The sequence below is a fragment of the Fringilla coelebs genome (genome assembly GCF_963513975.1).
Source record: "Fringilla coelebs genome assembly, chromosome: Z".
NCBI lineage: Eukaryota > Metazoa > Chordata > Aves > Passeriformes > Fringillidae > Fringilla > Fringilla coelebs.
The window spans coordinates 22,920,385-22,945,678 of NC_140031.1; the positions used below are offsets into that span (position 1 = coordinate 22,920,385).

General features: G+C 37.2%; 1 protein-coding gene across 1 annotated transcript in view; it reads left to right on the forward strand.

Annotated features, from left to right (window-relative positions):
* Positions 1-25,294, forward strand: part of HOMER1 (homer scaffold protein 1) — a gene marked incomplete at its 3' end in the record, with an annotated part of 84,522 nt that overhangs the window by 44,449 nt on the left and 14,779 nt on the right. The window contains exon 6 of the mRNA XM_084224593.1: positions 19,318-19,474. Coding sequence (XP_084080719.1) covers positions 19,318-19,474 — 157 coding nt within the window. The remainder of the gene's footprint in view (positions 1-19,317; positions 19,475-25,294) is intronic.

Genomic DNA, 25,294 nt, shown 5'->3' on the forward strand with positions numbered 1-25,294 from the left:
TTCTGGGACAAACTTCGAAAGTTTTCAATTTCCTGCCAACCATGACTTGTACCTGTTACCTCATTTTATTTTGTAATACATAAACTTGGAATTTCTATTGCATAATGTTTTGATCAGATAATATATAATGTGTGTTTGTTGCTTGTTCGTTAAAACTCGTATTTTTGTATTCAAGTTTTTAATAGGGAATTTTGACTCATTGCCTTAGTGAAAATGGACTTAATTTGAATGATGCTTATATCTTAGATATGTTATTGTCTAGATAGGTTACCATTTAATAATGCTGCATGTAAATCCAATGCTGTACAACAAAGAAAAACCAAAAAGTTTTGCTGCTAGGTCATGCTCTTTCTCTGAGTTTTCATTAAAAGTTGTATATAGAAATCTCTTCAGCAGATTTTTTCACTGTGTGTATTGAAACTATTCACTTCTACAAACTTAAATATTGTAGTTGTGTTATAGTACAGGTACTTTGTGAATCAGACAGAACTATTAACTCGGCTTTAAGGAAAATCTTTGAGTCAATAATTATTTGGGTATTTTGTAATTTGAATTTAAACTTGAATCCTAATATTTAGATGTTTATTATAGAGTTATGCTTCCTTATCAGGTAGTCTGGGGGCACATACTGCTTTTTAAAAAATACTTGGGTTTTAATGTTATTTAACCTGATCAGAGGATTATTTATTATTGTGAGGATGCTCACAATCTCTCTAATCAAAGCTCATGCTCAAAGAACAGCTATGAGATGAGATCAAGCTGCTCTAAACTTTATCCACTTGGGTTTTGAAAGCTTTCTGGAATGGAAAAGGTAAATCAGGCATTGTTGAAAGGTTTCTGTATTACAAAAAAGGCAGCAACTTCTTCACATTGCACAGTACTATAGTGAACTGTGACATTTTAGGGCGCCCTAGAGGAATTCTGCACAATTTAATTGCTCTGTTGAACAAGATTATTTCTTGTGTCACATTCAGAGAAGAAACTCAGAGGTGATATGGTCCAGCTGTCAGTATAAGCAAATAACTGGTTAATAGAGAAACTTAGACCTAGACCTGACTTGTCCTCAACAAACATTTTCTGATTTGTGAAGGCCAGCTGTACTGTTCTTCCAGCCTCTTGTGCTTCACTGGCATGAGCCTGGTGCTCTCCCCACCTTTCCTGACCCAATTCCTGCTACTGCTCAAATTCCTGCACTTCTGCCTAAACTGCTGGAATCTAGCTCAAGTAGGGTCTTCTTCAAAATAAAAGTTCCTGCTAGGACATTAGTCGTTTGAAAAGGAAGGTCTCACATTTTGTTTGTTTAATTATTCTTTTTATGTCTGACTTCCCTGATTTTGTCAATTTCTGATGAGTCTTTAGGATATTTTTGAAATTTCAATAAGATATCTCTAGTAATGGGGGAGAGGTACAGAGGAGGAATGTCCATGTTGTATGTGTTGCTTAACTCTTCAAAATTAAGAAACTCTGGAACTAATAGAGCTAATTTTAATAGCTGGGGAAATGGGTGAAAGCAAAAAACTAGAAATAATCTAATGCTTAAGAGAGTAATTTCACAGTCTCCCTTGTGCACATAGGCATGTTCTTATTTAGGGTACGTGTGTGAATTGCTTACTTCCTGAGGTTGATTTAGTAAGAACTCTGAGAGAATGATGTAATGTATATGAGCTGAGTGTCTGAAATTAGATTATATAAATACCATCCTCAGGGACAACAAAGCACTCTTGAAACATACCTGTCAAGTACATTCTTAGAGGAGGAATATCCTTATGCAATTTATATTTAAAAAAAACCAAGACAACAAAACAAGCCAAAACCATACTACCTTTGCTATGTGATTTTCCTCCCTTTTATCACGTACGTAAGAAAAAAACCCAAAAACAATTAAAAAACAGTTAAAACCAAAAGAAAATGAATGAACTTGCTGAAGGAATGAAATTCTGGTTTTGAAGTAAATGCATTGGGTTCAACCTATTCAAAGTATGAATGACATTGAAGATTGTTAGTACTTCAGCAACTATAAACATTGGTTTTGTGAATTGGAATGTGTGATGCTTAACACTAAATCTGATTTGGTAGGGCGAGTGGCTCAGATTGGATTTTTGTGTTGCACCCATTATTTAACAATCATTACTTTTGTTTTTGAACTGCATTAATTCATTTCAGGAGTCCACTCTTAAGCATGAAATCACCTGTTTTTGTAATTTTTAGGAAGTAGTGGAGGAGCTACTTCTTTATTCTAGATTTTCCAAGTAACTTACATGAATAACAAGCTTTTTTTATTGTGCATTTTGATACCAGAGTGAATTCTTGTTTAAATTTGTAAGCAGTGTCTGTGAGGTTTGTACATGGTATAATTTATACATATATCATTTAAAATTGGATGGATTTTGAGTTGTAAGCTTAAGCATGTCATCATCTTTCCAAAAAACATTATTAAAACTGTAGTTTTAGGAGATCTTATGTAGACAGTCGATACCTCATGTTGTGTTTACTCCTCCTTCCATCTCTGTTTTTGATATTGCTTCATGTCATTATAGGAAACCTTTCAACCAGTAAAAAGGGATTAGGTGTATAAGGATTAGGATTAAGGGGGCTGGAGCACCTTCTCTGTGAAGACTGAGAAAATTGTGGCTGTTGAACCTGGAGAAGAGAAGGTTGTCTGGAGACCTCATAACAACCTTCCAGTATCTGAAGGAGCCTACAGGGAAGCCAGAGAGGGGCTCTTCATCAGGAGCTGTAGTGCTAGGACAAGGAGTATTGGGTACAAATTGGAAGACATGAAATTAGGTTAGATATTATGAAAAAATTATTTACTTTGAATGTGGTGAGGTACTGGAGTTCAGGTTGCCCTGGAAGGTTGATGTCCCAACCTTGGCTGTGTTGAAAGCCAGTTAGGACAAGGCCTTAAGCAACCTGGTCTAATGGGAGGTATCCCTGCCCATGGCATGGGGGTTTGCGACTAGATGATCTTTAAGGCTCCCTCCAACTCTTAGCATTCTGTGATTTTATGATTCTATAAACTGAAAACTGAACTTTCCTGAGACATCATGAAGTAGACCAAAGTCCTCTCCGTAATATACTAGAGATCTCTTTTTGATGTCTTTTAAAAAAATTTTTTCAAGACTGAAAATTGTTGTTAATATAAAAGAGAACAGATGCACCAAAGAAATGCTGCAGGTCTCAACACACTATTCTCCAAGAAAACAAACGAACAAACAAAAAGCTTTGAGAGAAATAGTCACTTTGTAGAATTCTTTTTCATTTGAAACTCATCTGTGGAAAGACTTAGCACTTTGAAACAAATGTTATGCTTTCTTTGCATTGGAAACTTCACTGCATACTTAGAATTTTTCAGCCTCCCATTAAAGGAAGAAAACCAGAAAGACAATAATACCTGAAGTTGCCAGGGAAGAAAAAGCCAAAACAACCATATAGCTATTGATCTCTTGGGTCTCAATGGGTTTTCCTGAAGTCTTGACCTTCAAAAGAGACGACCTTTTTAAAAAGACAGAGGGGATGTTTTGCAGGACAAACATGTTTTTCACCAGGTCTGATCACTCAAACATCACAGTCTCCACCTCATTGGCTAGGAAAGGGATTGCATGGAAGTATTTCAAAATCAATGTAACATGAAGCACCTATGCCTGTAAATTCAGCCTAAAATTAATTCTTGATAAGAAAGTTGGGGGCATTCTTTAGAACCTGAAAATTGGACTATTTGTAATGAGACTTATGACACTCTGTTCTGCAGGTAAGAGTATCACACAGTTTACACACGTCTGCACACACACTTTGCCTCAGCAAAGAGACCTCTTCATGCCCTGTCTTATGCCCCAGAAATCAGTCAGAAGTGTGTGTTAGAAAATAAAGACTCGTAGTAGCTGGTGCGTAGCTGCTTTGTTTCAAGTCCCCTTACTTTTGCCAACACAAAATACAACGCTTATGCAACCATCTATATGGGTAGGTAAATGCTGAAGAAACATTTCCAGACATGTTAGTTTCCTGTTTTCCACCTCTAAATTGACTCTGTCATTATGATGTGTTTCTTTGAAATGCAAGAATAATCTGATCTTGGGTTTCAGGGTACATATTCCCATCCACATAGAACTTACTGAAAAGGTTATACAGTTTTAGAGGAAAAAACATTGAAGAGAATTGAAGATTTGTGCAGAACAATCTCCATCACTATCATATTTCAATTCTTGCACATTTTACTCATTCCAAGGTTCATTTCATGTTAACTTTGATTAGTTTAGTAAAATTAGATACACTTGTGCAACTTATAGTCAGTAATTATGGTAGAATGCCTCCGTCATACACCTTAGTGAAGGAAATTCAAGTGTTGCTAAAGAGTTCTGAGTTCAAAGTCCACAAACTCAAAACATGTTTAAAAAAACTTCAGCAGGAGAAAACTTGACTTTTTGTCAGTTTTTTGTATTAAAATATGTTCCAACTCGTAGCAACAATATAGTTTCAAAATGCAGCTTTAAAGCTTACTCCTTTAAAGTCTACATACACCTCCCTCGCCCAAGCCATACTTTCTTGAATATTTATGTTTTAATGAGACAACATCTGCACCTGTTCAGTTGATCAAGTCTTGAACATCTTCACCCAGATGTTTTAAAATGAGGGTGCTGACACACTGGAGCATCCTGTGTGGAGAAGTCGTGGATGCCCCATCCCCAAAAGTGTTCAAGGACAGGTTGGATGGGGGTCTGAGCAACCTGGTCTAGTGGAAGATGACCCTGCCTATGGCAGGCAGGTTGGACCTAGGTGATCATTAAGGTGTCTTCCAAACCAAACCATACCATTCTGTGATTCTATGATAAAACAAATAAAACAAGCCTGAATCTTTCAGTTAGAGGCTCTTTTCACCTGTAGGGTCTTTACATTTCCCAGTCACTTGGCCCTGCTACCCTGCACCAGGTATTGTGTCTGTTTCACCTGCTCCGGTGTTCTTCTGAAACTTTTCTGTGTTGCTGGTCCTTATCTGCTTGATTTATTCTAAGAGAGAGGATGTATATTAAACTTTTTGGGCAGTGGGGCCAAACCCAGTAGAATACTTGAAGAAAGTATTTTTTAAAAGAGAGAGGGAATAAGAAAAAAGCCTGTAGTTGAATACACTTTTTAGCAGAAGTGAAGCTCCATTGCATGGATAAATAAGTTTAGATCTTTTTTACTGAAAACCAACAAGTTACTCTGCGTCCTGTGTTATTTGAGGGGTAGTGGTGGATCATGAGATATGTGCACATCTCCTATGAGAAGCTGCACAAATAGATAGATATCTGCTTGTGAAGTTTCATGTATACTGTGTGATTATGGTTTCACTGCCATCCAGTAGACATTATGATAAACAACTATAACAACAATGTTAAAGAAAGACAAATTAATTCCTATTCTTGAAACAGCGTAGAACTACTTTTTCTCAAACTTCCAATCAGAAAATAAATAAATGGAAATACCTCATGTTAAAGATGAAGTGACCAATTTAGTCTATGAATTTTTATATTCTTTTCAGAATTTGCTGTATTACTCCCTTCCTGTCTGCACTCTCTTCCCGGACAAATAATACATTCTGAAAACAGAAAGGTGATGGCTAGCACCATCTTCTGCAAGTATTGAAGCTTAAGAGCCAGTCTTTCATTTTATTAATGATGTCATTTATGAGAATAGTATTAAATATATGAATATACAGTAGGGGATATGATAGGGCAATTTACACTGCATTTGAGTGTGAAGTGTACACTGCACCAGAGTTATAAGATGCCAAGCATCTTCAGTCATGAAACATTTCCACTTTGAGTCTTGGTGAAATGTTAGCTGTGGATTCCTCTGAAACACACAGCATGGATTCTTTCATCCATGGGCTTTATAAACTGCTTAGATGGTGTTAATGAAGCCTGTATGGACTTCCAATTAGCTAATTTTAGTCAATTAGATACTTCAGTACTGGAGGATTAGAATGAAAGTCAAAAGCAGTGAAAGCTGGCTTCAGTTATTATTTTATTCTTGTGGAAGATGTGAGGTAGAAGTGCTACTATACCAAATTCTGCTTGGGTTAAGAGGGGGCAGAAATAGTGTGTGAATTCAGGAGATGTGAATGCAGCTCCTCTGTCTTTGTTACCTTTCTGATGCCAGAATAAGTCTTCAGGATTGACAACTGTACCTAACTTTGTTGTTGTGCCTTTTGACTTCACCAGTTCAGAGCCAACATAGAGCTGTCTGTGTGGAGCAAAGAGATCATGGTGATGAAGCCACTTGCTGGTTTTAGATATTTATTGATAGGATTCAATCAAATGGATTACCTCTGCCCACTTCTTGAAAGAATGCGTATATAAAAGCTTAAGTTCAACAAAAAAGAGAATAGCAGTTTAGAAAACTCTCACATTAAAAGAGTACTAACATAGTATATTTTTTAAATGAATATTTCATGTTTAAATGAATAACTTATACAAAAAATAGCTTTCAACTAAGTTATTTTTTCTATAATTTATCTGGAATTCATAAAATCTATGTGTGTGTGTGTATGTATGCATGCATGCATATAAGATATGTATATTCTTTGAAGGATCATTTTACAAGACCTGCAAGACCAATGGACCAAGGACCAGAAGCTCTTAATTTTTACATGAAATTAAAAGCTTAGTTTCAAGTCCAAGGCAAAAGATCCATCCTGTTTTATTTATATGATACTTTATAAGTGTCTTGGTTTTGTCAAATTTATTAAGATTGCTAAAGATTTTTCCCTTCTTTAGTGATAGGTTAAGGTAGTAATTCCCTTGGAGGATGTTGTGGCCTGAGTTCTCTGGTGGAACAAATTCTCCCACATCCATGTGACAATGAGGTCAAAAAATAACACCTGAAGGGCTTCTGTAGTGCTTGATGCTTTTCCTTCTAGAGAGGCACCTAAAACGGTGGATGAAGTGCCATGTTGGTATACTTATCTTGTCTTAGCTTTTAAACATCTAAACCTGCTGAAGACAGGTCTCATTCACTAAACCCTCTTTACCAGATTCAGCCTTTATTTGTACCTCCTGGCAGTGTTGCAATCCACAGTTTTGCTTTTTGTATTCTGTGGAGGCAACACAGCATGATGTTCCCTGGGATTGTGGTCACCCTCCCATGGCTCCCTGATGGACTGTTTCAATTACTCTCCCTACCCTCCAGGTCAAGGTTCCTGTCCAGATAGTGTAAGTCCCAAGAAGACTAGAGTAAAATCTCATTGATCAAGTAAACAGCCAAGGCTGCATTCCTCTAAGCCATTTCAGGATGTGTCTAAATGTGCAAACAACATTCAGTCTGCACCTGAACAAGTCGTTTGATTAAACATAATTGTGTCATGTTGATTTTCTGTCACATTGTAGTAGGCAGACCCCTTGAAATGGGGCATCAATAGTGTCAGCCTTGTTCTGGCAGACATGGGCAGAGGTGAGGGGCAGGCACACATAAAAACAACTATTTTGTCTGTCAGAAATGTGTACTTAATGTATTATCTTTTTGAGTTTAAGGATATTTCACAGTAATACGAAACAGCCATCAACTTTTGTCTATAATGTATTGAGTTGGCACAAATGACCAATGAACTAGAATATAAGAGTTTTTTAATCAGCTTTTAAGCCATTTGGCAGATGAAGCTAGAGCTGTGTGAACATGCTGAAATAAAATGTCTGGAATGTCCAGAACTCTGGTTTCTCAAGCATACAATAATAAAGCATTATGAGTGGTCCACATCTCCTGATCAGCTTTGATTATACAGTTGTTCCCTTTGCTGATTTTACTCCATGGCACTGTGATGTAATGATGTTCTGCCTTTCTGATATGAAATGCAGAGGGTTTGGTTTCTAAATTAAAGTTAGAGTAGTGGAAACCATTCTTCTGGGAGACTGTAATCCCACAGGTAATTAAGAAGTAATTTTTTTCAAATAAAATGGTTCACACAAAAAAACCAAAACCAAACCAAAACCCTGAAAGTGAATTGACTGAATTATACTCAGTTATTCAGCTCTAGTAGTTTGCCAAAGGAAGAAAAATAAAAGGGATTTTTCCTTTCACTATAATGCAAACAGAAGAATACAGTTTTGTTGTCTGAAGCCAAATGCACGAAGGTAATGCATTCAGATTAATTTGGCCCAATTTTAAGAAAATAGCCAAAATAATCTTCTATGTGTGTGAAGTGTGCTCTGACTGATCACTGTGTATGACTTCAAGTTACCTGCACTTTATTTAGGAAATACTTTGGAATGTAAAACTAATGTAATTACATGACAACACCAATCGTGTAGTACCTTCCTTCTCTACTCTCCAGAGGTTTTAGTATTTTGGTTTAATTATTCTTTGGTACTTCAGGAATTACTTCTTCTGGACATAGTGGGAGGCTTAAAAGCTGGCTTTTAAACATCTTCACATCTTTGTGTTAGCACTATCCTTTCTCTTGTCTAGAGGCCTTATCAGGAAAAGTGAAATAGAGCTTGCAATACTAGAAAACAGACATGATGAAATGTGGCACATAGGCACAGCCCCATGAAAGGATGAAAGATCAGTCTCTGCTCTGCTGTGTGTGAGCTCACAACTAGAAAAACTCATGTGCAACTTCATTCTTTCCCTGTTGGATTGCAATGAGTTAAGTAAGATGGGACAAGGAGAGAAGAGGGGAGCCAAGCTTTACATTCTTGGAAACTGTTACATCAATTAAGTGTTGAATTGGAAAGAATTGAACTATACATTAATATATTTTACCTTCCAGCTGAATTCTTGAGCCTAATCATCTTCATTATTCCAAAAAGATGAAGGAAATCTAAAATCACTTAGTCTAGACTGAGTAAATAAGAACTATTAACTACCAGTTAGTTAAGAAAGGTGCCATATTAGTTTTTTTCTTTTAAAATTGGATTTTTTACAGTTGGGGAGAGAAACTTATATAGGGTCTGCTTCCTCTGAGTGTTAAGCTGTAGTTAATGGGAAAAGTATCAGTATCAGAGACTTCCCATGTATTAAATTGAATCTATTGATTCATCAGTTTAATTTGATTTTAGTAAATTTGGCTTTAGGATCAACATAGTGCAAATAATACCGTCTCTTCTTGGATTCAGATTTGGTTTAAACAAGCCAAGTGTAATACTTCCATTCTCTTTAAGAACTGGAATGGAAAAAAATACAACTTGCAGTATCTGCATGTGTTACAACTCACTTGTGATTTGTTTTGTTCAAACATATGCAGTCAATAAATATTTTACTGTGATCATATCATGTGACTTACTGCTTGTTCTTCATAGTACTTCTGAGAGTTCCATAGATGGTTTAGTTTGCACTTTATATTTAGGCTACTGAGTCTTAAGTAATTGCATGGCTGCCATAGGAGATAAATGAAACTTAATTAAATTTTCAGTGCTTCCAGGTAGCTTCAGTTCCCTTAATGGAATAAGCTTATTTTGTTGTCAGCATGTAAACAAGAGTCCATCTCTGGCACTACCTGTGTGATTAATGCATTTCCTTGTATTTACTGAGATAAGCAAACTGGCAATTGTATTGCAAAAATGAATTGCACGAGTAGTTACTATTTGATATCTAAGATAACCTAAGGTACTATCTGGGTGGAGGCCAGTAGTCATAAATCAGAATCTTTAGCCAAATGATATAGAACCATTTCTGTAGGTCACTCTATAAAAATGCCTTTCTATTGCTGGTAGTGGAGTTGTGAGGCTCTGCACCTGTATTGAGTCTTCCACTGAGGTCAGTGTTTGCTATGAAAGTAAGATAGGAACAAGCATTAAGGGTTGTTGTAGGCTGAGCCATCCTGTTGTATTAATAACAGAAGGTTCAGCTAAGAACTAAACCAGACATTTGTAAATCTTTCACACTGAGCCAGTTGTAACAGCTGCTTCATCTTCAGCAGAGGCACAACACACTCCAGTTGCAGCTGTGACAGCACCTGTAAATGCAGGGAGAGGCTTGTGCTGAGGATCTTCCCTTCTTGTGAGAGGTTTATGTCAGGCTTACAGGGTTGGGAGAAGTCTCTTTAGCCAGCTCACTGCTCTGCATGTGACTGGGGTTGACCAGAGAGTAGCCCTTACTGTCCTCAGTCTGTTGTTGCAGAGCTGAAAACCTGTGCTGAGTCCTGTAGAATCAACCTGCAGCTTCCAATGCCTTCTGAGCCACATCAAGACTGCTAAATAAAATGTGCCTTGGTGCTGAGGTCTGTGGCCTGAATTGTTTCCTCATGTTTGTGCCCCTTCAGTGTCCTTGTGGCTGTAGGGCACAGTTACTGTGTTTTGTGTGGCACTTTTTTCCACTCCAACATACCTGCAGTGATCAGAGGGCTTCACTGCCACCCACTTGCGTGTTATTCTCCTTGCACAAAACCACAAATCAACACTGCATGCCCAGGAGTGTTTCAGATGGGAATGGAAGGGTTACAGATCCCTTAAGTCCTCAGAAGACTGTGAAGATGGAAGGGTTTTTAAATGTGACCATGGGCAAATTGTATTTAGAATCTCCTTAGCTAGATGTCACTGGGCAGGGCAGTTTGTGGAGAGTGCAAACTCCTCAGTCCATATAACCTTTGTAGCTCAGGGCTTTTGTCCCTATTTTACTAAGTGGAGAAGGTGGTCACTGTGAAAGAAGTTGTTCCTTGTCCTCAACACCACAGTGTTTTTGTGACCAAAAACTCACTGGAGGTGTAATTGAGAGCACAGTTCAGTGAAACTGTTAAAATCTGAGTAGCACTCAATAAAAGACAGCCCAGGTAAGAGGTGTGTAGGGAAGTCAAATACTCTATTCTGTTAAATTGCTGATAGAGTGCAAACTGATTAAGTGCACACACAAATTATTGTTATTAGTAGGATTTTTGAAAGAAACTTGGGATTTTGCCTAGCCATGGGCCAAGCAGAATTAATCCATACTAATTCAGAGCGTGAATTTGAGTTAAACTGCTTTAAATTCTTGTGTGTACAGATGAGTTTCACAATGAAGATCATTTTAGTGTCAGGATTACCATGTCCTAGTTTGTGACTTGCTGATAGCCACATCATCTAATTTGATTTCTTTAGGTGATTAAGTGCCATAAATGTCAGAGGCAATTTTACTCTCTTTGTAATCAAATACCTACTTATTTCAAAAAATAGGATATCAGTTCCTAAAAAACTTCAGTTGATTTTAAAAATGTAATTTTGTTAGAATATTTGAAGTATTCAGCACCATAGCAACAGCCAGGAATTATGCCTAATGTTCAGTGCACTAAAAAAAACTTACTGGTTATCAGTTACACACTGCAGATCTGAGAGTAAACTACTTCCAACAACACCAATATGCTATTTCAATAAGGGCACAAGGACAATTTCTTCTTTCATATTTCCAGAATATGTGATAATTGTTAGGTGAGTAAGGTTTTAATGATTACTGCAAAAAACCTAGAAATTAATTAGCCACATTTGTGCTTTCAAAGGGCTTAAAATTATAAGAAAGAGTTACTGTGCTTTGGTTATACTCTGTGGCCTTCATAAAACTATAAAAAATTCTGTTTACTTTATAAAATTTAATTACTCATAAAAATGAGGTCTTTTTAAAAGTATTAAATTAGAAGCTGAGCCTCTACAGAGAGATCAGGGACTTTGTTCAGGTTAAATACAGGGTTTTTGCTTTGTGATACAGTACAAAGTCATGCTTAGTTCTTTGCTTAACAGCGTAATTTAAATAAGAAGCAGAGTTTAAATGTTGCCTGTGTAAACACATACAGAGTGCAATAACATGCAGTACAGGAAACTTAGTGGTGTCATTGTTTTGTCTTCACTTTGTTCCTTCCTTTAACTTGGGTCAGGGCTGGGACCCAAGTCCTGCATGACTAGAGATCATTGCTGAAGCATTAATTTTGTCTTAATATCCCATGAAGTGTCTTTCAGAGCTCCTCTTTTCTATTAACTCTTAGTGTTTCCATGAGCAGTGAACACATACTTTTCCATTTCTAACTCTGGCTTTATTGCCTTTTGCAGGCATATGATGCTGGGTTACTGGATGTGGTATTTATGGGAAAATTCTCATTCTTAAAAATTTGAGTTTCATATCCAGTCTATTTCTCCATGATAAAGCAGTCTGTGTTATAGTGGTTTCTATAGCCCTGTGATTAATAAAGGCTGCTGAGTATGACTTTAGGTGGTGGATCTGAATAGGATATCACCACCCATTTTCATTGCATAGTGGTCTGCTTCATCATGGAAAGAGTCTGTATCATTACTCAACTTCTTTTGTCATTTTCACCCATAAAGTCCACAAAAATATTGATTCTTCCTCGGTGAGCTGATAAGGCATAGAACAGGAGCCACCTAAGAGCAGTACTGCCTGTGACAGAACTGGAAAGGCAAGTCTTCTGTCCATGGGCTGTGTGGGTACTCTGGGTGACTGAGAGTCCAGTCAAGAGACTGGCCAAGCTGATAGGCTAAATGAAGGTGAAAGCTCCTATGTGAAACACCTTGAGGAAGAAATCTGTTCTATCTCCATATATTGTAGCTACCCATATTTGCAGGAAAAAGCTTCTGTATTTGCCCTCTACATTGATAGAGAAATTGGGAGTTCAAGCATATTGAAGCTCCAAGTTGAACAAAGGTGTGTGCACAACAAAATAACATGTCCTGGAGTGGGATGAACCTTCAATATTTGTACAGAACGAGAGACTCCCAGACGCACAATTCTCTCATCTGCTAATTCCTCATTTCATCCACTCAGCTGCCTTTCTTGCTTTACAGCAGAGTGGCTTTGATATTAGGCACCTCACTTAAAGTACAATGGGCTTCAAGTGCCTCCTTCATCTCTTTTGCTATGAGCTGATTCACAACCATGTTTCTCTGGTTTTGTGCTGATGTAACTCCACTGAGATCATGTAGATATTTCTTATCCCAAAAAGAAGAACAGATCTTTCATGCTCTGTTAATATTTCTCCTTCTCTCCCCAGGGGACCTATCCTCCTTTACTAAAAATTATTTTGAATACTCTAATTAAGGATAAGGATCTCTTTGAATATTAATTAGTTTTTCATTGGCTGCACTCAAAATATTTAACTCAAAGCGATTTCCTGGTAATTATCTCCGGATTATAACTTTGAGAAGATTTACTATTTTTTTTAATAAATTCCAGTTTATCAAGTAGAACTTCCTTTTGTATGTGTATGGTTAATCACAGCTGCGTGTAAAACAGTGAGCAGTGGCTGTGAAGAGGCAATTGTTTTGTGTCTTATGTTTTCCTCTTACAAAATCTCTTGTTCTAAGTGTAGATTTCCCTCTTTTGCTGTTTTTTAATTATTTAACTGGGCAACTCTGTCCCAGATGTACATGAATTCAGAGTTAGACCCCTACAAGCAGACAGCTCTGTAGGAAGACAAAAATGGCAGACCGACTCACACCCTTTCTTTCTTGCCTATTCCTGGAGTGGTGAGATAGAACCTGGTATACTCTGTGCCTCTTTCTTCAACTTCTGCCTCATTATAGAGCTCCTCCTCCTCCATAATTTAATAGAAAATAAAACTCCCTTCTCTTCCCTATTGCTTTGAATATTCAAGAGAGAGAGAGATATTTCAATATCATTATTGAAGGCTTATGGTGCTTTGGAATAGCAAGAGCACAAACTCCCAAAACCCATCAGGTTTAAATCCTTTCCATCACAAAGTTAAGACATTTAATAGATGGCCACGGTAGATGCTTCTTGAAATCTCCAAAAAGGAGTGTCATTCCCAAATTGCTTGTTTAAAAATTCTTCTACATCAGGATGTAAGCTGAGGAGCTTGAGTCTCATTTTCAGCATGAATGAGAGGAAGTTTCTTGCAAACTTTTAGGAATGCCTTGAGGGATGCTGCAACCCCTTGCTGTACCAGCAGAGTCAACCTCTCCATCAAATCAAGCAGTCACCCGATTTCAGTGTAGGTAATAGCATGCATAGCTTGTTGAAGAGATCTTGCCCTTACAGCCTTCAGCATTAGCTGAAGCTTATTTGATATGGGGGCTTTCATAAGGACCTTTTGCAGGATTCCTTTCCAAATGCACCAGGGAATTTTGCACAAATGCAAACACTTGCCTTACACTTCCAAGGAGAAGAAGCGATGCTTTGTGTTCGCTGGATCTCTCAGATGCTACTGCAACAGAACCAAATGGTTCATAATGCCCCTGTGCTTTGTTGAGCATGAAGAGCTGCTCTGTAAGGCTTACCAGCCCAGCTGTCAGAAGGGGTCACTCCCTGCTGCCAGCACAGTTAATGCATTGTTACCAGCTGGTTGACATACCTCTCCCTCTGCTTGATAACGCTCACTCCAGCAGACTGTTGGGCTGCTTCCAACACATGCCACTATATATGATCTAGGCAGCTGCTACCAGGACTGGCCTCTGTTCATATTTGTCAACTCTCATGGATTTAATTATTTTACCAGAATCCCCATTTTCTGTTGAAAGTACTCCATTCTTACTTGGCTAAATTCCTCTTCACATCTGCTGTCCCAAGACAGGATTGCTCACCGCACACCTGCAAAGCAGATGGCAATGACACCTGAAGAAAATAATTTACCTGCTCTTGAATAACAGTAGTTTCTTGAAATATGACTGTGCTATAGAATAAATTTTAAACGAATCAATTTTATGCAATGAATGCAATATTAAGACCCCTAAATATTAATAAAGTAGATTTTTTTCACATTTTATTGATATAAATCTGAAATAAACCTTAAACCATATTTCACAGTGTTGGTACTGCATTCAACTAAGCGGACAGCAAATAAGCAATAATGATTCAAAAAGCAGAAACGTAATTTGAAGTGCTTTTGTTTCTTTGTTTCATGAAAGGGTTTCTCAAAATAACTTCAATCTGAATGGAACTCATCAGTGTGTGCTTGTCCCCCCTTCCCTTCGCAAGCCTTCTCCAACTGGCTAAATGTGGTGACTGGAGCTTTTCGGATTAATTTTCCTTAAGTGACCTACTTTGCAGAGAAAGATAATCATGCATTTATAGCCTCTGGCACACTATTCAGGTCACAGATGGACAGATACCAAAGCAATTCCTCAGTGACTTACTGGGCTTGTAACTAATCCCCAGTGAGAAAGGAGATTGGCCTGATGTTAATTGGCCAGAATGCCTAAATGTTTGGAAGGAAGATCAATGACTCCTACTTCAATTTTCAGAGGGTATTGCAGTTAGGTGGAGTGGTACCAGCCAGCCATTTTTCTAGGAGTGTTTTGTGAAGGTGTTTTGTGAAAGTGATTGAATTACAGGATGTCATAGATGTTTAAAATCTCGTGTTAAATCATTTGCCTTGACAGTGGGGCACTGTGTGGTGTTCTGACTGTGGACATGTGTAATGTTACACATGTACCAGATACTGTGGCCAAAACCAAGGACAGGAGATTCAGGAGCGTTTTGGCCTTTCGCTTACTTAAGGGCACTTGAAATCCCATGAAGAGTTGTCATTGTGAGACCCAAACCTCTGCTATGAAAGGTTTTTGGGTTTTTTTGGGTTTTTTTTTTGAATTAGCATAGTTGTTGAGCAAATAAAACTCATAGTTTGCTATTATTCTTTAGAGAATCCCTTTCTCTCTCTTGTATTTGGCACTGATGGGATGCATGCAAAACAGCTTGTCCTTGTGTTTTCAGATGGTCTGAAGTTTCACGAGGGAAATGACCAGGCTTTATTCTCTGTTAGGTTATTTTTAAAACTTCTGTGTAGCTTTTCATGCTGAAAAACAGGCAACAAGCCAGAGTGTTAAGAATGTTTCTTTTTTTTGAAGGACTGTCTTGAAACTTTGGGCTTGTCAGGCACTCAGTGATGTTAATTCTGACAGGTTTCAAGAAATAGCTGTTAAAATTGTGACACTGCCAGCAAAGGGATGTATGGCTTTCAGAAGAAAACAAGCATGTATGCAGGTTGAATTCTTGCACCACAAGACTGCAAGTGGGTATGACTGTGTGTCCCTCAGTGTCTATATACAGCTTTATGCAACAGTGCAGAGCAGGGAAGTGCTCTGGTAGATAGTGCTGTTTGGATCAATGTGATCACTGAGTAAGTGTACATATTTTAAGTGCTTTGTAGAGTACATAGTCTCAGAGCACATGAGGGATGATTCAGATTAGGTTTAGGTATTTACAACTGTTAAGACAAATTGTGTGTATTTTCTATGGCAGAATCTAGTGCAATGAGGGGAAAATGAATTCCTATTAGCAGCAAGCTTTTCAGACAGGAATTAAGTAAAAGGTTTTAGAGAGAAAGGGTATGTGCAGCCCTCTTGTACCTATCCCAAGGGACTGTAGTGCACCTCTTCCACCATCAAAGTTCCCACTATATGCTTGAGCAATTTCTGGGACCCTTTTGGCTTTCCATGTGTCCATCATCTTCTGGATCTCTGTGTTTGCTTTCACAGGGGTTAGTCTCAGCATCTCCTCCTCCAAAGGATAATTTCATTGTGTCTGAATTATATGTTTCCCAGTGTTTTCTCAGGAAGGGTTGGTAAATTTGAACCAGTAATAGCTCTACAGATACAAGCTTCAATGCAGATATTCTCAGTCTAACCTAAGAACAGCCTGCTGTAAGTGTGCTTTTAGCTGGTTCTAAAGTAATTAATATAAATCCAGTTTTAACCAAGCTAATCCGCAGAACATAATTTCATTATCTTTGTTGTTTTTATTTTCCTTTTTTTTTTTTTTTTTTTTTTTTTTTTTTGAGGAAAGAAAATCAAAACTGCCAGGGCTGGTTAAGGGCTATTTTGATCAATTTATTATTATATGAAACAAAAAAAAAAAATTCCCCACCCTTGGGACTGTGTTTCCCAGTATGATATTCATTAAGAAGAAACATGATAAATCTAAAGGGCTAGGAAGTCTTTGTATATTACCAAATACAGAACTAGACTAATTTAAATAACATGTTTTGATTTTATGGCACTGTAGAAGAATCTGTAGAAGATACAGTAACAGTTATTCATAGCAAAAAACTTCCAGTATATGCTACAAGCAAGTCAAACCTGTATTACAACAGGAAGGTTCCTGCCAACTATGTGAGTCTCTTAGGGAAAAAGAGTACAGTTGAGAAATAATAGTTGCTGTTGAGAATAATCAATGGAACAATAACCAGATCTAAAGAAACCTTACAGCTTTTGAACTAGGGTAACCATAGCAGTAATAGAAAATACATGCTTCATATTTCATACTGACATTCCATTATACAAGGAATAACTTAAAAGCTCCTGGCTATTTTCTTGGGAGACACTGTAGTAGGGCCACCAGGCAAAGGTGGAAGTGATACACACCACTAATCACCCTCACATTATTGCTCATCACTACCTGAGAGTCTGACTTCTGGGTTCTTAATGGATTAGAAGTGTATCATTGTCGGAAAAAAATCCTTTCAGTTCTTTGGATAATGAATGATCAGACAGTTCTCAGCCTTAGACTGCCTCAGATGCAGCTGTGTTACATCAGTTTGCCTATATATATGTCTTCTGAGGGCATTCTGTAAGAGAGTATCAGTCTCACATGTACACAGTTTCCTAGAAGCAAGCAGTAGCCAGTAGTCCTGCAGGACTGCTAAATGGAGCTCAGGTGCGTGAAACAACTGGACTGGCTATTGTCAGATCAGAACATTAGGAGGGGAGTATGAATATACTAATGAACTAGATATTTTGAGCATTCTTTTAATACAGCTTGTTTATCTTCTGGGCTACAGTAAGTGAAACTTTAATCTGATTAGAGGAACAGAGGAGCGAACATGGTTACAGAAATTCATGCTTATCTTGTTGAATATGCGAGTCTGTATCCCCTGAGGAAGTAGGATCGTAACTATTTTAGTTTAGTCCTTTAAGATCTAAAATTTCCAGTGGTGAACTTGTAATTAGTTGTATCATTAAATGCTAGAGCATATTCCTCTTCTAGAGGAACTTGTATTCCTGTTCAAGGGGACAAAGTACTATTTTGAAGAAAATGCTGTACCATGGAAGAATCAGATCTAATATTTTAGTAAAACATGTGGTCTGAATAGGTAATGAATGTTCCCCAGTGTCTGGTTAATTTTGAACACCTAGGGAGCGTTTATAGGAGTCATAATGTTTTTGAAATATGCTTTGATGGGATGGACTTTGCATATGCAGGAAGTGGAAGAAAGAAACCAAGTGGACAAAATATGTCATTATACATGTGTACAAAGTTCAAATAAAGCTATAAACTTATATTCAAAATAGTAATTAATTCAATAATGTTGAGATATATTTAAAATATGTAATTATATAATAATAATAATAATTCTTCATAGAATATCATTTTGGTCAGAGTTACAGATTTCCGGTTTTCACTCATGCCTTTAGTAGTGAGCTAATGAAACAAAATAAATTATTTTCTGCATGTACTGTCCATGTAGGTGTGCAACTCACATGCTGTTACCATTATGCAAGTACATGTTAATGAGCTATTTGCCTATATATATATATAATGCCTATAATGCATTCACCTGATATGTCTGAGATACTTTTCCCTTGCTTACTGAGTGTAAAGATGTGGTCTACAGATGATGACAAACTAACTACCTGTGAAAATTAAAACCCTGTATTTGCTAAGAGAACAACTAAATTATAAGCAGGATTTTCCTCTACAGGCTGCTTCAGTAAACCTCAACATCAGCTTCCACTTTGAAGTAAAGCAGTAGTATGTCCATCCTACTTGATCTCTACTCTCTTTGCTCATATTAGTGAGGAAAAACATATTAATAGCATTATGAAATTCAAGATCTTTGAATTTGTAAGAACAAATTAAATATGGTATTTAGTAAAGTATATTTCCGGAATGGAACACTTACATTGAGACAACAAAGCTGCACTTCCAAAGCATGTGATTAGCTCTCTTTAATCAAAGTCAATGGCAAATATTTTCCTACAACACATTTAATAAAGTAGTGGATTAAAAAAGCCCTTCCATTCAATGTGCATATATTAAAAGAGTGACTAATCATATACATATTCTCAAATTTCATGCTGTTGCTTTTGCGAAGCTCTTGTGGGTTTCAGGATCTTTAACATTTTATTTATAAATACACCCTGTTGAACGGGAAAGGTTGATTTTTTTTTTCCAATTTTATTACCTATTATTACCTATAATTTCTTAATTTATAGTTTTGATGATTTGAGGAGTTGGATTCTCATTTGGTTGTTCTGTTTGGTATATAATTATATCATATTTGGTTATTATTAGTTATATAATTTTTTGTGTAATTCTCTTTTTGCTGGATATTAGAAGAAAATTTATAAGACATTTCAGAAGCATAAAGGAAGAGATTTGGGAGTTCTGACCATTCTCGTTCTGTCTGTGCAGTTCGACAATCAGCAAGCACTGGGAGGCAGAGCTGGCCACGCTCAAGGGGAATAACGCTAAGCTCACAGCAGCCCTGCTGGAGTCCACTGCCAATGTGAAACAATGGAAACAGCAACTTGCTGCATATCAGGAGGAAGCAGAGCGCCTTCATAAGCGGGTAAGCCAAAGCAAATGGACAGGATCCTTGAGGTGGAAGTACTAGTGATTGTATTCACTCGTTTTCAAGTAAAACAAGTTTACTGTTGCAGCTTCAGGTTTAATCTTTGAGATAGAAATTGATGATTTTCTTAGGTGCATTTCCTCCAGTTTTCTTAAAAGCATTTCCTCCAGAAATTATTTGCTTTGTAGGACTTCTTTTTCTGCAGAGATTATTGTTGCAAGAAGTTATCAAACCTTATGGCTTATTTGGCAGCTTTAACTCTTTATTTGATGTCATCACATCTCTTGCATTACATTCTCCATAGCACTGAAGTCCAGTCCCTTCTGCCTTTAAGCCATCAGAAGCTTGACATCAAATTTCTAAGTTCAAGAAACCTTACTGTAATGCCCTCATATAACTAAGATGAAGAGCTTGCCCGCCTCCTTGCACACAAAGGACTGAACAACACAAACACAAGGTCACTATATGCAAGTAGAGATCTGCACCTCTTTTCATACAGGTCTGGGTCCTTTTGCCTTCATGTCAAATTTTGCAGAAGTCATTTGGCAAACCAGAAGTTAGTTCACAGTGGGGGAAGGAAAGACAATGTTTGAGGAAGGAACATAACAAGGTTGAAGTCTAAGTTATGAAAACAAGTATTCAGTATCTAATTTTGCTTCTCTATTCACATATGACTCTCTGTATTGTGTAGTCTGTCAACCTTTTTCCATATGAATTTGTCCTAGCTTAGGGCATATTTCTCTCCAAAGTGAAGACATGAGTAACGTGTGGAAGAAAGATGTCTTTGATGAAGCTTTTTCACTTTTGTTAATAAAGGTTAGCTTAGAGAAAATCATGGAGGTGTACTTAACGCTGGAGTGGTACTATTGACAGGACAAGGGGAAATGGCTTCAAACTGAAAGGCAGTAGATTTAGATTACACATTAGGAAGGTGTTCTTTACTGTGAGCGTGGTGAGGCACAGGAAACAGATTGCCCTCAGAAGTTGTGAATACCCCATCTCTGCAAGTGTCCAAGGCCAGGTTGGGTGGGGCTTTGAACAACCTGGTTTAGTGGGAGGTGTCTCTGCCTGTGGCAGGGAAGGTTGAGATGAGATAATCTTTAAGGTCCATTCCAAACCATGCCACTCTACAATTCTGCAATACTTAAGAAAAAAATGCAAAAACCCCAAACAAATTATATAATTTTATGCATGAAAACAAGTGTCATGAATATGTTGACCTCTCCGTTTGGTTTTAAATGCTGTAGTCACCTCTAGAAAATAAGATATGGCAATTACAGCTAGCCGAGTCCTGCAAAAGCTGTCATTTAGACCTGTGCTGGGCTTGTCTAACTGGAGGCTGTTCAGGTAGTCCCAAGAATATCCTATATTCATATGAGGTGTGAGAAATCCAGTGGGCTATGCCTAACATGTGTGAAAGTGAAACAGGAATACCCTGCAGTTTAAGAAACTTAGGGAAATGGCAAGTTGTTCAGGATGTCCTACACTTAGACTGATTTGCAGATAGCACCCCTGAAGTCCCAGGCAAAGAATTTGATAGGAAAAAACATCAACTTCCAACAGACTGTAACTCTGTGTGCCATAGCTGACTGGACAAAAGGCATGAAATGTAATTAAGACTGGTGATTTTTGCAAAGTGCTTTCAGTCTAAGAAATTGGTAGTTGCTGACAAAACTTTGCTTCAGAAATGTTCCAGTCAAGCAGAAGCTTGTAATGTGTGATTGTACAGGGGGAGACTGCCACTTTGTCTGTCATCTCATTTAAGCTTCTCATTTAGAAAAGTGGGAGTTGTAGCCTGTGCTCCAGGTTTGTGAATAGATGATAACCAGCCACTGTTGATAAAATTATTTAAATTACAGCCTAGTATTAAAGTTACTACAGTGCAAATTTCAGGTGAATTCAAACACTAGATAGGCTTTACAGTGAATAACTCATTGCTAAAATGTGGACATAATAAGGTAGCATTCTTCCTGAAAAAATGTATTGTCTCAGCTTGGTGTTGCAAAGCTGAGACAATAAAATCCTTACCTAAGAAAGAAAAGCAATGCATAACAACAGTGGCTGTGTTTGCCTTGAGAGATTCAACCAGACAAGACAGGCAAAGATCCCTTTATTTGTTTTATGTTACTCCCACTCTCAGTCAAGTTGTATTTAAAGTCTGTTATTGAAAAATTAAATTAATGAAAATAAAATTAATGAATATAGGAGTTTTTAGCATTTCATTTTGTTTTTATTTGATACTACATTTAATAGTATTAATCAAGTCTTTAAGGATACATTTATTAATAGCTGATGATTTTTCTTAACTTTTTCTCAGCAAATTTCCTGCAGTTTTTTGTATTTCTAAGGAAACACAGAATCCATAGCAGGATATTATCTACATCGTGTTCTTTTGATCATTGCTTACATGCCTTTATTAGGCGATTCTGTAACCTGTGACCTCAAGACTTGCTGATATTTCACAAGGAATACAGAAACACTCTGTTCCTAACTTTCACTGCGAATGCCAGTAAATTAAAATAGGGAAGTTCATTGGGAGTACTGCCCTCTGTTGGAATTGCTTTTAGAGGAATGTAGACTTGGCTAACCCAATGAATTAAATTCTCTAAGCAAAAAATGTATGTAGTGTTAAAAAAAAAATTGATCTCCATCTGTTACCATACAGTGCAGTGCAATACAAAAACTCTTCTAAACTGCATGCTGGAGACTGATCTTTCAAACTGAATTAGTATCTCACTTCAAAAAGAAACTGCAAGTCAGATGCTTCTTTCTTATATGGATCAAAAATGTGCTGTTGAAATGGCAGATGTTGGTTGCAGTTCATGCAGCAGCAAGACTGTCTTATGCTGTCTTTCTGTGCAGTTTATCTGCTCTGTATAAGCATGTAGCTGCAGTTGATCCAAAAAGTGTTTCCCAAACTAGAATCAATCTCACCTGACATTATGTATAAATTATATATCAAGTCTATGTTACATCCTGCTCTAGAAGGCAAGGGTAACTCATATTCTTGTTAATAAATCCCTTGGGGCAGATTAGAGTGAAACGATGCTGAATAGTCAGTGTCTGCAAACATATATATATATATGTGTGTGTGTGTGTGTGTATATACACACACAGAGTTTCTTTTAAAACAATTTGGTTGGAAAGACAAACAGCCAATTGTAGCCATTTTAGTTCTTATTATCTGTAGTAACATAGCAATATAAAAGTATAAAAATAGCACTTTAAAATGTGTAAGGAAAAGAAAGAGGAAAAACAGGGCAAATATGGAAAGATTTATAATCAACCCCCCTTGTTGGCTCCAGAAATGAGACTTGCTATAATTTTGATGTGTGTTGCTTGAAGTGAAGATGTTGGTCCATCGGGGGTGTGGAAAGTCCAAAAAACGCAGAAGATTTCATGAATTTTATGTGCTCAGGTTCATTGTCGTTACAGCTGCCTATTGTGCCAGTGAAGTTTAGCTCAGTATGGCTCATCAGCAGAGGAAAGTCCCTTCAGGCTCATGTGAGTGTCCCTGATACTGCCCAGCCAGCCCTCTGCACTTGGGTGGGTACTTTGCACATCCACAGATTGCCTCCGAATGTTTGAGACTCTAGCATTCAGTCTCTCTTCCAGTGTTCCTTGTGGATACATTCTTCTCCCCAGACCTGGAATGGTTGGACAATAGCAGCCCCTTTATCTTAACTCAAGTTCCAGTCACAATCCAAATTCCAATTAGTAGGTGCATTTGGGGAGGGATGGGCTTTGATGGTTATAGATGAACAGCTGCTTCTTTGCAGTTTGTTATGGCAGGCAAAAGCCCTCCAGTGATTTTTGCTATGGAGGGCAAAAGCCCTCCAATGTTTATCCATTAACAATTTCAGTCTCTCACAGTCTAAGACAGTCCTCCTTTTTTCTAGTAATTCTTTTAGAGACAAAAGCATGAAGAGTAGGAGTTCCACTCTTAAGGAAATTGTCTAAGGTTGCTTCTCTTTGATTTTGGTTGCATTTTTAAAATAATTCCACTTTTCTTCTTTGGCCATCTCTGGGTAAGTATAAGGTTTACTAATCTATCAGTTCATTTTTTTGTGTTAACCTACATTTGTTTGCTTTCCCTGAGGCAATCTTCCTTCTTCCATTTGTCCTCTGCCTTAATAATGCCTAGAGCTGAGATAAAACAGAATACAGATTCAGTGTGGCTGAGTGAAACATTCTCAATAAATTAAAGTGTTGTGCTTTCTCCTGATACATTCTAGGCTTAATTCAGAAGCACTGTATTTGACATTTTGTCAGACAGTTTATTTTTCAGAATTTTGCTAAATGGGTGTATGGATTTGCACCTCTCAAATACAAAGAGATAATTCTAGGAAAATGTGATGCCCAGTCATGAGCTTAACTTGGAGCTCTCAGCCTTCTCTAATCTGCTCAGAAACGACAAAAAATTTCTCTTAAATGGGGCTGGTGAGCACTCCTATACACCTTGCATAGCTTTTTGACATCAAAAGGGATTCATGAGTTTAGAACAGCTCAGTAACAGAAAGAAAAACCCTGAAGTAAGCTACTTCAGACAAATAGAATAGCATGGGCCCTAACATTAATCCTGCTATCACAAAGAGGAAAGGATTGAATGATGATATAAATTACGTAAAGTAACCCAAAGTTCTGTCTTTGTCATGTTAAAAAAGAAAATGATTAAATTTTTTCATGCACACTATCTCCTGAAGTAAATCATCCTATGACACTGGGCAATAGCGCAAAGTAATAACACCAGTGCATAATAATAAGAGCTGCAGTCCTTGAGGATCATTCATCTTCAGGAAAAGAAGCCTAAGATAAAAAGAGATGAAGGGAAGTGATCGAGTTCCTGGGTACTCATGAAAGAACAGAGAGGTAAACTCTTGAATTCTAGCTTGTTATTTTTCAAAAATTTCCCATAAAATAAGATAAAAATTAGGCTATTGTGTTCTTTCATTCAATGAATGAAATAAGTGTGAGGTATCTTATGTAGTTATTAAATCACCTGACAAATAATGGACCATGATTTTCCTACTGTTAAAAGAAAACTTAAAATGGATATTAAAAAATTGCATGAGCGTACAAAAATAAAAACATGGTCATTTTATTGGACTGTTTCCATGTCACTTAAAGAGAACAACAATCTGTAAAAAGATGTGAAAGTTCAAAAGAAGTATGGAGTGCTGTATAAACCATCTGTTCAGATTATCTATAGAAAATCTTTGCAGACTCTTTAGAAGTCACCTCCACATTTCCATCAGCTGCGTTGATACTTGAAAATAGCCAAAACTAACTTTTGAACATGCAAATGCAATGTGATGAATTTGTCTGCTGGATTGGAGCCCATGCCATGGACTTCATATTTGCTGACAAGTCTTGTTAGCAGCCCTGTGACTACTGTAGAAAACTGTTTGGTTTTATATGCCCAAGGAAGAACCTTATCTAAGAATGGAAATATGAAAGACCATGACAGAAAGCATGCTAACAAGAAATTTATGAATGTAGTTCTGATCCAAAAAATTACTGGTAATTCACCTTTTTTATTTGATGTCTGTCTCTTGTCATTCTCCCTTTAAGACTGTGTCCCCCCTACTGAACAATTCAAATTTAGCTTTGAATAAATTTTGAATAAATTAGGTTTGATTGATAAGAAAAAAAAGCTAACCAAGTATAATTTTCTCCTTAAGATACTGTAATTAGCATGTGGTTAGATAGCAGCTTTGTTATTGTTAACAATGAAAATAGATGACCACTTTTTTGCATGGCATTAGGGGATACCAATGGAAAAAAATGCAAGTATTTTATTTCAGACAATATATGTTG